This window comes from Lagopus leucura, unplaced genomic scaffold (assembly GCF_019238085.1).
Source record: "Lagopus leucura isolate 7727_CA_CO unplaced genomic scaffold, USGS_WTPT01 Super-Scaffold_100018, whole genome shotgun sequence".
NCBI classification, from domain to species: domain Eukaryota; kingdom Metazoa; phylum Chordata; class Aves; order Galliformes; family Phasianidae; genus Lagopus; species Lagopus leucura.
Window position 1 is genome coordinate 11,414,261 of NW_024962272.1, and position 15,737 is coordinate 11,429,997.

Here is a 15,737-nt window from a genome sequence, read left to right on the forward strand (position 1 = left end):
AACATTGAAAAAACTTGATTTGAAGATGTATGACTTTGGTAACTGGCTGCTCAGCATAGCTCTTCGGCGATGTCATACACATGTAGCAGTGGAAGGAACTCAAAGACTCCTCAATAGGAATACAGAGTATAGGCCTGTCTAATATGGGACACTAGAAAACTAATTCTAATGTATTTATACAGTAGATTAGTTGAAAATAATAAAAAAATCCTTTGTCAACGTGGTCACAAGAAATTAAGAAGCAAGTTTAACTTAGTTTAACTTAGTTAGGTTAATTCACTTTACTTGCAGCTCTGCAAGTATTTTAACATCAGTTAAGTGAGTTAAGTGGTCGCCTGTAAAACCCACACTTTGGTAATTTTTTAATATTTACCTGAGTATCTACGTATAAACAAACCATTAAAAAAAAAAAAAGGAAATGATTATTTTCTTCTGTAAAATATGAAGGACACAACTTATCTAGTTTTGTTTAATCACAGACACCTTCAGTTAAATGAATAAAGCCTCTGATGTACTTAGTTTAAATGCAGTCCTTCATGAATTCTGTTCAGCTGAAGGAGAAAGGAGAAGGAAATCTCTTCTTCTAGAGATGACCACAAGAGTTATGATCAGGCACATATTAATGCTTCTGCCAAAGAACATATACATGGGACATCACAACAAACTTAAAATAAACTGCACAACTTTATGAAATGTTCAATTTTTATATTTACACTATAATTAGTACAAAATTGCCTTTTAGTTTTCCTGCAGCACAAGACAGTATCTACTGGATTTGATATCCTAATATGTCAAAACAATTACTTTGAAGTATGATAAAGGAATCTAGGAAGAGTTATAAAGAATAAGACACAGTTTTCAAACTATACATAGTGTTTGCTTTTGCTTCTAAAAAGGTACTTATATCCCCAAAAGGTCTTTTAAATAAGCGGGGGTGAGGAGTGGGAGGGAAGAAGAGTGGGAGGAGGAAGGGGAGAAGAAGAGTGGTTGTTCATACTAAAGCCTTTACTGTAATAAACTAAATATATTTACAATTTATACAAATGTTTGACCTTCAACAAAAATACAAAAACATATCACAAGATGCAAAACCAGGAAACAAGTTCATCTGAGACACCACTGCTCTACACAGGACAGGATGCAAATTGAATTGCAAGGAACAGAAAGGTTATCCCCATATTCAGGCAATGAGAACAATTTGCATGAGGTCATAAAGAAAGAGAAAAAATAAAAAGGCTTCAACATTCTTTAGCAGACTCGGCTTTTAAAACTATGTCAAAAACCTAGGCTACATCTGTCCATCTTGCTTCTGTGTTCTGTTTGGTCCGCACAGCCAATACTTAAGTTGCTGGATGTTGCCTTCTATTTTGAAAAACCGAAGTAACTTCATCACAAGGTCTGGAACCTCAATACTTTAATTCCTTTTTAAAAGGCAAACCTTTCTAATTCTACAATTAAGAACAATTTTGGCCCAGTTCAACTTCTAAAAGTTATATCCCCATCATATTTTCAGTAGATAACTTCATAGACTGTAGCTTTTTTGTCTCCAGAGCCAGTGACTATGTATTTATCATCCACAGAGATGTCACAGCTAAGCACTGATGAAGATTCTTTGGACTAGAAGAAAAATAGAAATATATTACTTGATTAAAAAAAGTCTACTACCTTCATCTCAGCATCCCATTTTGAGTGGATCACATAGGTAAAGAGATCTGCGTCCACTTGTGGGACTTGCAGAGTACTAGTGATTTCTTTAAAAGCAGTATCATCCTCACCTGGAATATACTGGCTCCATAAGGAGTTCTCCATGCATTAAGAAGGTTATCCTTCCCTGTACTCACAAACCATTTACCTAGAATGTGAAAGAGAAGAACTGTGAAAACACATGAGGCAGACATCTGACAGATTTGGTGTCAGATTGAAATCTGATGGCTAATTGCAGCTACACAAAGCTCTCACCACTAATCAATACAGTATTATTGCTTAGAATCAACATGGATGCCTCATGCTTTTGTAGCATATGACATACAAGAAATCCCCACATGAAGTAGAAACAGTCTTTTACACACAGCTCAACCTTTACAGCAGACTTTGAATAAATTAATAAAAAAGTCAGTTCTTTGTAGGCAAGTATATTTATATTCATAAAGCAGAGCTATTTATTCATAAATTGAGAAACACAGACACTAAATACATTTTAATTATCAGAAGTTATGATTGTGCAATAACTTATGTAGGCAGTATGAATTAAGAGTCCAGACTTCCAGTTCTGTCTTTGTGGAAACTTACCACAGTAAGCAAATTTGAGTGACAATACACAACTCTCATGAAGGTGCAGCTGATATTTGTCTGGTTTATTTACATGTAGCACTTCCACGTTGCTGCTCTCCATTCCCACGGCTAGCCATTCACCAGTAGGGCAATAACCAAGGGAAAATATCTGAAAATCAAATAACATTTACAGTTTTTATTTTTTCCTATAGTGACCAAAAGAATGAGGAGAGGAAGAAGGAAGGGCATAGAAACAGAACTGACAAAGTTCAATAGTGAGATTGCTTGTCAAAATTCTAGTGACCAAATAACCCCTGTTCTTGCCTATTAACTTAGGAAAAACAGGGACAGAAAGTAGAGTCAGCCTATTGTTTTGTCCCAAAGCAATTAAACATACGAAAGTTCCAAAGTATCATGCTGTAAATAGTCAAAGCAAACAAAGCAAACAATCTAAAATTCGTCAGCTGCACTGGAGTAGTTTCTCAGCCTTCTTCCTAAATGCTTGCCTGTTCCGCTCCCCTGTGTGTTGCAGGAAAATCCAGTTACCTGTGATGTGAAGTCATGTTGCTGTAGCTGTCTCCCTTCTCTCAAGTCCCAGGATCTGACAGTGTTATCCAAACCTCCTGTCCAGAGTTTGGTACCATCATTAGAAATGTCAATACAGCTGGCCCCATCTGTGTGGCCCTGGAATTGCCTGATAAAACAAACCAGATTGAATAATGATTTCCTGCCAGAGCTCAAGGTAAACAGTGTTGTGGTGTTAGTTTTGGACTCTGCATGTGTGTCATCTGTGTCTGCTGATGGGCAAATATCAGCCCCTCCCTCTGACTTGGCATGAAATACAAGAAAAATATTTTCCAGGTGCTACAGAAATTGACTGCATCACAGATAGATGGACAAATATTTTCTGTCATGTTTTGAGAAGTTTCTTTTTTTTTTTTTTTTTTTTTTTGGAGTGTAGTAGTAACTACAGTTAAAAAGCAATTAAAGACAGCATAGATTAAAAAAAATGCTGACGGAATAAAGCTCCTCCAGTTTCAGAAAACAACTACTGTTGTTTTCCCTGTCTGTAAGTCAACATGATAAATAGTGAAGGGATCCAGAGAAGGACCCAAATTGTCATGCACAAGCATTGCTGAATCAGCGAAGTTGCATTCTCTGGCAGGAGATCAGGAGATCACAAAATAACTAGACAATGCATTTTGTTTCAAAATCTTCTCATTAGGAGATTCCAGCTTTCAGCAATCAAAAGGTCATAACAAGTTTTCCTTAATCCTTTGGCAGAAGCCATCCATGTTTTTCATCGGCAATTAAATATAAGAAAATTCAATGTCAAAGGTGGAGGGAGGGGAGAAAAAGGCAACTAGTCTGAGAGTGAACGAGGTGATTTACCACGAGTTGCCATAGGAAGGTCACATGGCACATTGTGTTTCACAGTTTCCACATGTTATCAATCAGAATGATCAGCAAGTGAGCGATGGGAGAAACAGTAACTAACACTATTTATTGAAGTCAGTGACAGATGGAGAAAGAGCCGTCCTCAGGGCCTAAGCACATACAAAGCAAATTGAAGACTTTACATAACTAAGGGTATTTTCTTTGTCATAGACATTTAGCAGAAAGTCAAATTTTCACTTAAATTGCACATCAATTTAGGCTTACTATTGATATACAGTAAATTCATTAAGTCACAGCAGACAAAGCAGCTTCTTTGGTGTATCATTCTAATCCTCTAAAACATCATGGTCTTTTCCATTGTAGGCTCTCCATTCTTGTAATATTGTAAGCCATCACAGCCTTAACAAGATTGAACCAAAGGTCACCTTCTATTAAAATCACACAACCAGTTGCTAAGTTATTTCACACATTTGCGTTTGTTGTTTTTTTTTTTCCGTCATAGCACTGATGCTAAATATTGACCTGCTAGACACTGTAATCAAGGTTTAAAGGAAGTATTTCACAAGTAGCATACACAGCAATATATTTATTAGAGCCTCCACAAATCATCCTCACAGCTTTAGAGATCAAATTCGTCTTCCAGAACTCAAATATTTTTCTTTTATGAAGACATCAAACATCAGTCCTTCATATTTTCCTGAAAAAAACGAAGTGATCCAGGTTTTCAACTACTTTTGGAAGGTTAATTTTATTACCTGTCATCACAAATTACAAACTGAAATTTTTCCTTATTACTTAGAAAGACCTAAGGTAAATGAAAACAAGAAACCTCACAGAGTTCTCTACATAGCAAGTTCAGTCTATGTTAATCACAATCTAGCTTGTTGAAATCTGCAGACACATTCAAGTACATGAAACCAACAAGAGCTTTCACACTGACTTCAAGAGGTTATAGAACAACCTGAAAGGCCCTCAAAGAACAGCTCCTAGGACAGGCTACTAGAATTAGTTTCTAGCCCAACCTGAGCACCAACCTAATTCTTTGGATAAGAAAGACTATTTTACTTTGCTATTCTGAGCCTTTATTCAGCGAGATAAATATTTAGCTGCTCAAAGACTAAGTTTAATTAATTAAAGTTTAGAGAAAACAAGTAATACTCACCTGACCAATGTCTGATTGTGCAGATCCCACACTGCAATGTTCCCATCACTGCAGCAGGAAAAGCATACCTTGGAGTCAGGGCTGATAGCCAAAGCATAGCAGGCAGGAGCTGAGGATGTAAGCTCTGCTTTTATACGAGGAGTTGGCGCTGCCAGGTCCCATATGGATAATGTGCTGGCTTCCCCGCCAACTATTAGGGTGCATCCATCAGGCAGTAATTTACAAGAGCGGATGTAGTTATCTCTGTTCTGTACAACACAAATCACCTCCGTTACGTTAATACATGCCTGCCAATAATGACCACTAATGAGATTCTGACTGCATCCAAGTTTTAAACAGTAAGCATTTTTTTCCAGTGCCAAAGTACAGAACAGAAATCAGTATACCCTAAAAGGTTTCAAATGCCTACTTCTCATTACTAACTTTCTCAAACCTGATGAATTGCAAGTCTTCCATCTCATTACACTAAGACAGCGCCAAAAGTAAGCTTGCATTTGAGAAAGTGCACTCCATCAATTATGATCACCAGCATCACTGGAATATTTTGCAAAAAACAAAGTGACTTCTCGTATGATATCTAAGCAACCACTTATGAAAATACAGTTGAAGTCTCATATCTTTCAAATCTTAGAGTTTTCTTTTAAATGATATCTTACATTCATCATTTTAAAGTGAAAATGTTGAATTATTCCCCTACTAGTCCTGGATTTATGCTGGTTCTCTTGCTCAGCATCACTCCTGTCATACTCACACTGGTTTCACATTTTTGATACTATTGCTGACAGAGATACTATAAAAGATTTAGAGATGGAAAAGATTTCAATCTTTACATGTTACAAAGCTGACTTCTTAAGCATATTGGCTGCGCAACATAGTAACAGTCCTCCAGGAAATGCAGGGATAGGATCAGTAACTCAAAAAAATCCACAACACTAAGTAGAAATCAAAGACACTTCTACTGCTAAGGTTTGTTTGTGGTTGTTTTCTGTTTGTTTGTTTTTGACTTTTGGGGATGGTGGTTTTGTTTGGGGTTTTGCGCATTTGTTTGTTTTACAGTCACAGAGAGGGAGCAGCAAGCAGTACACTGGGAATGTCAGCTTAGCTATTGGCAGCCATACAGATCTGTAACTAAAATGAAGGCAACTAGGACTGAGCATCCAGAGACAAACCTGTCACAAGACAGAATACATATTTAACCATACATATACTACTACTGGACAACTGACATGGGCATATCATCAAATGAGAGGTAAAAGCTGGAAAAAAAATAAGCACATTTATTATGATCAACACCTAAGAATTAATTTCATCCATAATATATATTATTGTGTTTTATGACATTTTACCTTCTCAGTTAACATTACACTGATTTGTCTCTTTCCAAATCTCTACACTGCTTTAGTGTAAGAAGCATTTTTATTTAACAGCTTTTTTGATTTAGCTTTTCAACTAACTGCAAATAAATCAGCTTGCACCTGATGGATATGAATAGAAACCAGCAGAAGTGCAGCAATACAAAGTGACCTTGCTACCTTGTCACACTACTCCTTTATACAGCCACTACCCTCTTACAAAAAAGGATGTGATTTCTGGCATGAACAAAACACCATGGAATGTCTCTGTCTCAGCCAGGATTCCTTTTAAATCCATGCAGTGCAAAAAACACCAGCACGACTTGGATGGAGAAAGAATCAGCTGTACTCTCAAACGTCTTATCTATTATTTGACCCTTAGTAATGACATTTATCACTAAACAAACCAGTCCACTTCTCTGAAACACCACCTGTTCAGTGTTTAAAAAAAAAGTCAGTTAAATACATACAGCAGGAAACAGAACTGCCTGCTATTTCCTTATAATATGAACACAATCCAGACAAGGACAGCTATTTCCTTATTGAGTCTCCAAGGAGAAGTTACCCTTCTACATTAGTTCCTGTTCACTTACCAGGCAGTCGAGCTGAGAGACAGGGCTCTTATTCCCGGGCTGGCTGATATCCCAGACTTTGACACACCCCTTGCCACCCGTGTACACATGTCTCGTGGGGTTGCTGATGGTAACTGCACACACAACTTCCCCATGGTTCAGAGTGTTGATTTGACGGGCATGGCGAGGGATTCCTGGACCGATGAGGGCATCGGGAGGGAAAGGAACAGGCTGCATCTGGCCATCTGCAGTAACATGAAAGGAGTAGGCTCTTTTCGGGGAAGGAAAGAAAGGAGAAGAAAAAATATATCAGCAAAGATATAGTGCAAAAATTACAGAAAAAGGTAGTACTTTCTGTTTTCTTTCTTTAATTTTCATGAGAAAAAGATTTGAAAAGCTACAGGACCTAATACCATGAGGTACATGAAACCTCAGAGAAAGATCAGGATCAGAGAAAGAAAGAAACAACAACCGTGTTCAGCTTTTGTGTTTCAACTAAACTATTTGTGCAGTGGGGAAGCAGATTAAAATCTCCTATTAACTCTACGAATCAAGGTCATGGCCATCACTCTGCCACTGGAGCTGTTGAAAGACCTTTCAGCTGCTGCTTTCTAATCAGTGGTTCTGAGTCTCCGCACAAGTCATACAGCAGCATTTCCTGACCATCTTTCAGATGCATTCCATGAGGCTTGCCTGTTACCGTGAACTCTTAAGTTAAACTTGTCCTCAACTTATTTCAGCACATCATCTTCAACATCAGCACTTGCTGTGCTAGTAAGTCTCTCTTTTCAGCTGGGAACTAGTTTTGTACACAACATGGAAATGCAGAGTGCTCTTACATGACACTCTTACATCAGAAAGCTGACACAGTCTTCTCATAATTATATTATCTTGAATAAGTATTTTGGAACAGTTGAAAGGCTCTGTTTCCCAGGTAGTTTTAGCACTTTTGCAATGTCTGTATTTACATACTGCATGATCTCAAGCATATGAAAACGTAAGGTTGAGAAATTGAGTCCCTGCAGTGACAAACCATTACTCCTTAGGGAAAGTACACAGAATTATTTGTGTTCACTGTGACATTTAAAATCAGTTCAACATGAAGACCAGGGCACAGAAAGCAACAAAACGTTTCAGATTCAGGGTGGTATTTTTTCTTTGTTTTTAAAAATAATAAAAATACTACTGCAAAAGCTGTTTGTATTATTCTGGTGAGATACTGCTGTTACACTAATTGCTTTCTTATTCAAGAGAGCAAAGTGGTGAAAAACAAGTAATGTTTTTACTAATAGGATACCTTCTCCCAATTATACTGTTATTTTTTTTCTAATTTATTTTTGTTCTCAGGTCTGTGCATTCTTTTCCAAATAAATCTTCCTCATAAATCTTTGGTTACTATAGTTCAAGTTAAAGCATTGCATTGATCTTCAACAGATGAAAGAGTAGGTAATTCAATTAATTTTTTGTTCTAAACGAGTAGTTTTCAAGTTTTTTATTGTATGTTTCCATGTATTGCACAGTTTGAAAGAAAGGAACAAGTAAGATTTCTGGATCTATAATAGATATCACAATGTACTTGGGCTTGTTTCCTAAAGCAACTAAGTATGCCTAGGAGCTGAGAAGATATTCAGAGCCAGAAGAAAATAGAGAAGGCTCTATTTTCATTTCATACAGAACATAAGATAGCGTCATACAAAGCAGTACCACAGTCTTCACCACAGGGGAAGGGCAAAAGGTAATTGACAGTAACTGCTATAAACCAAAGAAGAAGTCAAGTCCATACACACACAATTCCTGTACCTTATTCATGTTTTGTGGTTGGACTAGTCAACTGAAGATATGCTCAGAGAACATACAAATAGAGAATGAGGAAACAAAAAAGGTGACAAATAAAACTTAAGAGAAATGACATATAAGGAAGTTTACTCCCTTATTTGTATACAAGTTGCAAAGTGTATCAGATGCATCTCCTCCTATGGAATCCTTGCACTGGAATGGGCTGCCCAGGAAAGTGGTGGAGTCACTGACCCTGGAGGCGTTCAAGGAATGTTTGGATTTCTTGTTGAGGGATATGGTATAGTGAGATCTATTGGTGATAGGTGGATGGTTGGACTGAGTGATCTTGTAGGTCTTTTCCAACCTGGTGTTTATGTGATTCTTTCCCTTTTTTCCTCCCTTTTTTTTCTTTTTGTATAAAGAATTACATAACAATAAAGGCTGACAGAGGCATTTGTACCATTTCTGTGAAGAGAAGTTAAGACAGAACTGTCCCAGAGAAGCTATTCACCAAACAGGTGAGACATAGGATAAGTAAGGAAGAAGAGTAGCAACAAAAGTGCTCAAGGCTGAAGCTGCTCAAGTTCAGGTACAGAACTAAGGATTCACAGCATTTGTGAGGCTTAAAAGCTAGGCCCCATCCTGGGCTACAGAGCGATTTGTTTTTTTCTTAATAGTAAGAGTAGAAAAAACTGCAAAACTCTGAAGTTTCAGCCTGCCCTTGTTTTTATCATGGACATAAGAAAAACGATTAAACAAGTACTGAGCGATGCTTCCTATTACATTCAAGATGAATAATCCACTTGTACTTTTTTTTTTTAGCCATCCTACAGATGATTACAACCTAAATGTTCTGTTCAATTCAAAACACTTAAATAATTGGTGTTTTGAAATGACTCTGAGCATATACACAGCTTTCACATTTCTTGTTGAAATGGGGTGAGAAAAAGACAACAGGAACATTTTTGAAGTGTTCCATGCGCACTGAAGCATTAAGATGTCTCTTCTGCTCTGAAATGCCAGGAATTTATCTCATTGTATTTTTAATTAAGTATAATCTTACCAGTATATTAACATTTGAAGTCTGATTACATCATATTAAAAGCTTCATTTTTATCATGACGGTCATACATACATTTCCAAGACTCATCAGCCCTCAAAATGGCAGTCATCAAAAAGACTTAGTCAAAGCAGCTTTTGTTATGGCACAAGTTACTAGCAATCCACTGCTTAAGAAAAATGGCTACACACTGCCAAATCCCTATTCCTCTGCCAATACAAATACACAAAAAAGTAAATGTTCCTGTTTGTTCAAAGGTATGTGGTATGTCAGGCTAACATCAACACTGTCTAGCGATGTCTACTACACACTATGGTATAGCAATTTTCATTTCAAATGCCTTTCTCTTCTGTTCCCTTCACAACTGAGCCCAAAGGAAACTTGTATAGTTTGCAAGACCAGCACTCCCTAGATGAAGTAAGCTTCTTTCAGAAGAACAAAGTAACAGGGACAGCAATGCAGATGACTTATCGGCTGCTTAAGTGCTAGAGTCCTAGGTTACCTAGAGAGAAGAGAAGAAGGAAAAATGTAGGAAATGAAAGGCTGGAGAGATTCACCTTTGTGCCTGGGAAGATCATGGAACAAATGCTCCTAGCATCCATGTCAAGGCCCATGCAGGATATGGAGGCAATCTAAGATAGCCAGCATCCCTTCATGAAGGGCAGATTGTGCATGGTGCCCCTGTATAACAGAGGACTGCATCGGTTGATAAGACTGATCTATAACATCTACCTGGACTTCTGCAGGGCCTTTTGTCTGGGAGAATTCCTTGAAAGGAGCCTTGTGGAGAACAACTTAGAGGTGCTGATAGATGAAAAGATGGACATGACCCAACAGTGTGTACTTCTAGCCCAGAAGACCAGCAGTATCCTCAGGTGCATTAAAAGAGGGGTAGCCAGCAGGGAGAGGGAAGTGACTGTCTCCCTCTGCACTGCCTTTATAAGGCCCCACTCAAGAGTACTGCATCCAGGACTGGGGCTTCCAGCATAACAAAGATGTGGAACTATTAAAATTGGTCCAGAGGAGGGCCACAAAGACAATAAGAAGGCTGGAGCACCTCTCCTATAAAGGCAGGTTGAGGGAGCTGAGCTTTTTTAACTTCGAGAGGAGATGGCTTCAAAGAGACCTCATTGCAGCCTTTGAGTACTTAGAGGGGGCTTACAAAAGAGATGGATTTTGAAAAAGAGATGGAAAGAGACTTTTTATGTGGGCAGATACAAGAAGTAATGTTTCTATAAACTAAAAGATGATAGGTTTAGATTAGATATAAGGAAGAAATTTTTCACTATGGATGTGGCTTTGGACAAATTTATCTAGTGAATGTGTTCCTACCCACAGCATGAGCATTGGAACTAGATGATCTAAAAGGTCTTTTCTAGCCCAAAAAATTCCATGATTCCAAGATTCTAAGAACATATAAATTGATATCTATATTTACACTTATGCTTAAGTAAGTATTATGGAAACACTGAAATAATACAATAGAAGAACTGTACCGGTGTGAATAACAAATACTAGATCAAGATTTAGAACAGAAAGAACAGTTATAAGACTATTCTCTGACTTGCTGACAGGAGCTAGAACTATTTCCTCCTCCTCTTCAAATAAATTTTTATACAACAGGCCTACACATTAATTCATTGGCCAAAAACGTGGTAGAACAGCTAAAAATACCTACCTACTATCTTAAAATTAGATATAATGTATGCACTTCCTGTGAACTTAGAATACTATGCTACCAAAAAAAAAAACAACTTCCACTTCATCTCTCTATTCAAGTATTCAAACAGAATTCTTTAGCTGGCACAAAAATAGTCTAGCTGCAGAACACAAAAGCAGACAGTTTCTTCTGTTGATGAGTGTGCTTTCAAAATGATGAGTCATCCTCATATTTATTTCCATAGAAACTACAACAGATACAAAGAACACAAAACACTATTTGATAGAGCAAATTCTCAGCTACAAAACACTATTTTTCAACATAGGTACTACTGTTATCTATGCATTTTTGCCTGCGATAAAGAAGAGCCTGCATGGCACTCACAAAAATCTGCACCAATGCAGGTGACCCATTGTCACTGTCATCACTGCTGAAAGGCACCACCCATCCCTCACTTGCTCACATCCACCAACTGGTCTCTAGAAACATTTAGGAAGTATCAAAAAGCAAGTGGCAAATCTATTTTTTATTCTAGAATATAATAAAATTAACACTCCTTTAAAATATTTCTCATTGTATTTTCATTGAACAAATGGAATGATTGGGTGAACAGAAAAATTCCTTTTTTTTTCCTCTCTTGAGCAAAAGCTAATGTTTACCAAATGAAATTCCCCTTTTCTGCTAACAGGAAAGAATTTTTTCATCTCTGTCAGAATCTGTCTAAAACATTTGAACTGTAATTTTATTTGAAGCATGAATATTGAGAAACATGACTGTTTTCAGTACCACCATTATTTCAAAGTTATAGATAGCAGGTGATCAATGCTGTGAACTTAAACGTCATCAATGAGCTTGAAAATCTATGCTCAGTCGCTCATCCAACTAATATAAGGTGTGGTTCACATTCTGGGGAAATCCACAAGAATACTAAAAGCTAAATTATTACTTTTTTAGAAAGGCTACATAAAGCAAGAAACATGTTGATAGCAACATACCAAGAACCTATAGCACACGGCATAATTAAGAGTATCAAAAAACAGAATGTAAGACTCTGACATCACATGCGTATGTCCAAAATAGGAGTGATTTCCGTCACCAAAGAAAAAGATAATTACTGACTAGATGATGATTACTTAAGGTAATTTGGAAAGTTGGGGGGAACAAAAAAAAAAAAAAAAGCAAGAGCAACTGCTAAGAAAAGAATAACTTACTAGTGAGAAGACACACTGAAACCAAGAATATTAAAACATACGAGACCACATGAGCATACATGGAAATATCAAATTAATATGGACAAGCTAATAAGCCTCACAGCAAATAAATAACTATTTGTTATCAAATGCAAAGCCTAGCTCAGTTATTTAGATATAAAATTAAGACTTCAAGATTTCTAGTTTTCTACCTTGATTGCCCATATAATTTTGTCAGTAATTTTGAAGGGAACAAAACTGTCAGATTCACATTCAGGAAGATAAAAACAAGGTAGTAAAGACATCTAGCCTAGTTACAAAACAAGGCAAGCAACAGACAAGCTTTTCAGAGTATATTCACTTGGTAAGAGCAGATAAAAGACTAGGATTAGACTCTTCAGAGGCTATTGATTTCTAACCAGCTAGGCCATTAACAAATCCCAGAATGCACAGGGGTAAATAAAATTAGGTGCTATCAGACATGTCACTCCTTTGGGTAGAAAAATGATTTTCTCTTGAAAGCAAGGATGTGTGAACAAACAGTCCTTGCAACGCTGTTGTTAAAATCATGCAGCAGTGAGCGCATGTATACTTACAGCTGGAGATTCAGTAACTTAATCTGAAATATTCACTTACTAAAACTCCAGATCTCAAAAAATAAGTTCAGTGTGACACCTTACTTTTAATCTTAGGTAAAGCAGATTCTGAAAATAAACCATGAGTCCTTGATTGGTTTGCCTGAGTATATAACACCTGTACTCTGTATGGACAATACAGGAGACTTGCCTAATGAAGACAAGAGCTATCGAAAAAAAACTGCAGGCAGTGCAGCTTAGCTAGGACTGCATCTAGACAGATGTAGCCAAACAAGATGAAGATAGATGATTCTAAAGTTGTCACTGGAGTGACAAGAGTTCAGTGTCTGAAATTTTAGATTTGATACACATATAATGAAGATAAGCAAATAAGTTCCCTTACAGGAAATGACTTGCTCTATGACTGTGAAAAACACTATGGAACACATCAATCAAATCGAGAGAAGAGTAGAAACTATGTCTCAAAGTTAGTGATCTGTGAAGCAGTATGAATAAAGTGCTGAACAGCACTTTAAATTAAAAAATTAACAGAGACTATAATTTGGTTATAAAATAACATAATACAAAGTTTAATGTTACACAAGCACTGTTTTTGTGCCTTGAGAAGTGCAACGATTAGGACTTAATCACAGAACAATCCTGACTGAACAAAAATGGGTTTCATAGTTTATATGGCTAGGCATGGAATAATGGAATATGTCACTGAAAGCCTGTGAATACATTTGGTTAGAAGTAAAAGCTTACGGCCATCACATTATATGATTTCCAAAAATATTTTATGTAAGAATGCCAAATTCTACTGAAGTCAGCAAGAATGAGTTTGACCCTTAACAGGAGAATACTTTAAGAACAAAGCATGTTCCTTCCTGTGCTAAATTTAAACACACTACCATCTGATACATAACACTAACTCAGACACCTCACATCAGTAGTCTTGTCAACATACCACCAACTTCAAATGAACCCAAGATCTAACAGGTTTCTCACATTACCAAGAGTTAGCTATGTCAGTTCTCAGAAACGTGGTGGGTAACAGTAAAGACATATCTAGGATGGCTATTATAAGAAGTCTTCTGCTTTCATACTGCTCTACAAGAGTACAAGAAAGCACATGCCTTTTTGCCTGCAAAGTGGTGAACACTTTTAAGGGTGTCTGAACTGCTGACAACTTGTATTGCTTGACAACAATTATGAATAGGAGTTCAATATGAAGACAAAAAAATATGTGTGTGTACATGTAACTTTCTAAATCATGTGTCTTATAAATTAGACGGTAGTTTCTGCTTTGTTCCTGAAGCAGCAGAAGGAAAAATTAAACCAGTTAATTCCCAAAATTCTTGTAATAGATTGGTACAGAAGACAGCATGCAGCAGATCACTTTAGCACTGGTTGCAGTTGATTCCAAAACCTGAAACCTGTACCTGGATTGTGAGGTGCTACTCTAACTGCAGTTTTTTTCTGAAAGACAAGTCAGGACTGATTAACAAGAGTGAAGGCAACCCAAAAAATGAGTTGGTCCTAACAAAGACAAAAAGTTGTTTTAATTCTCTCTGCTCCTTTATCTCCAAGAAAGCAGATAAGCTCTGCTTCCCTATCCTACTAAAACTAAATTACTGGGAAAAATAAATAAATACACTGATGCATAGTTTTTCATGCATTTATTTCTGTTGCCTCTGTAAGTCAGGACATCACATTAGCATTTTATTTAAGCATCCCTTCACTAATAATTAAACTTCTTCAATAAAAAGTAGTTGTGTAAGTCAAACTACAGCTATATGTCTCCTACTGCACAAAAAATTCCTCATCTTTTGCTCTCCAGCTGCATACTTATACAAACATATTTTAAACTTTGGTTGATTATACAAGCTGCTAAAGTAACCATTTTGGATACTCATGCCTTTAAAACAAGTGCCAGACAAGGAGTCTGTGAGTTAGTACTATGCATTCATGTTTGGTACAGCCAAAATTTGACTTTCAAACTATTTTTCTTTACACATTTTACCACTATCTTCCCATCTATGTTTCCTTTAACTTCCTTTATGATCAAGAAGCTTAAACAAACAAGCAGGATTTACCTTCAGCAGCTCTTCCTTGGAAACAGTTACATGCACATCTGTCTGGGGGTATGACAGCTACCATTCTAGAATGCGTATGCTCTAACTACTGTCAGAAGAAGTCCAAAAAAAAATATATATCTCATGGGAACAAGCAGACACTGTGTCTCTTGGAATTTTTCTTCACAGACACAAGACATTTGTATTCTCTGTAAATATTGCAGTTATTACCGAAGTGTTAAAAAGTTACTTACGGTTTTCCCCCAGGAATTCCTGCAAGATTTGGAGGGATTCCAGGTACTCTCATGTGAGGAGGAGGATCAAACCCAACCTGACAATGAAAACCAAATTAAAAATCACACTTGCAATTTCTCATTCAGCAAACACTACTACCAAAGAGGAATTCTGAACCAAATATACATTTTAATTCTGACCACTGTAATCAAGATAGAATTCTTCTTGCTTTAAGAAGTACATGCAATTTAGGATTTCAACATTTTCATGTAACAATTTGTCCAGTTTGAGAAAGTAGCCTCATCTACAGAAGATGACAAGCTTAAGATCAATCTTGCAAACTCACAAGTGGATAGGTCTATGCATATGTTTGTGGGATCAGGCTCCCAGGTTACTCTGATTGATAGCAGCA

At 36.9% G+C, this 15,737-nt stretch overlaps 1 protein-coding gene across 4 annotated transcripts in view; it reads right to left on the minus strand.

Annotated features, from left to right (window-relative positions):
- Window positions 1-665: 665 nt before the first annotated feature.
- Window positions 666-15,737, minus strand: part of TLE1 (TLE family member 1, transcriptional corepressor) — a 75,610-nt gene continuing 60,538 nt past the window's right edge. For 3 of the 4 annotated variants that reach the window (XM_042877407.1, XM_042877406.1, XM_042877408.1), the window contains 7 exons: window positions 15,346-15,422; window positions 6,777-7,026; window positions 4,832-5,079; window positions 2,818-2,965; window positions 2,290-2,440; window positions 1,776-1,852; window positions 666-1,617 (listed from right to left, as the gene is read on the minus strand). In XM_042877407.1, the coding sequence (XP_042733341.1) occupies window positions 1,510-1,617; window positions 1,776-1,852; window positions 2,290-2,440; window positions 2,818-2,965; window positions 4,832-5,079; window positions 6,777-7,026; window positions 15,346-15,422 (1,059 nt within the window). In that variant the 3' untranslated portion in view covers window positions 666-1,509. Of the gene's footprint in view, window positions 1,618-1,775; window positions 1,853-2,289; window positions 2,441-2,817; window positions 2,966-3,048; window positions 4,367-4,831; window positions 5,080-6,776; window positions 7,027-15,345; window positions 15,423-15,737 lie in introns of those variants that run through there. The other variant, XM_042877409.1, reaches the window with a different exon arrangement.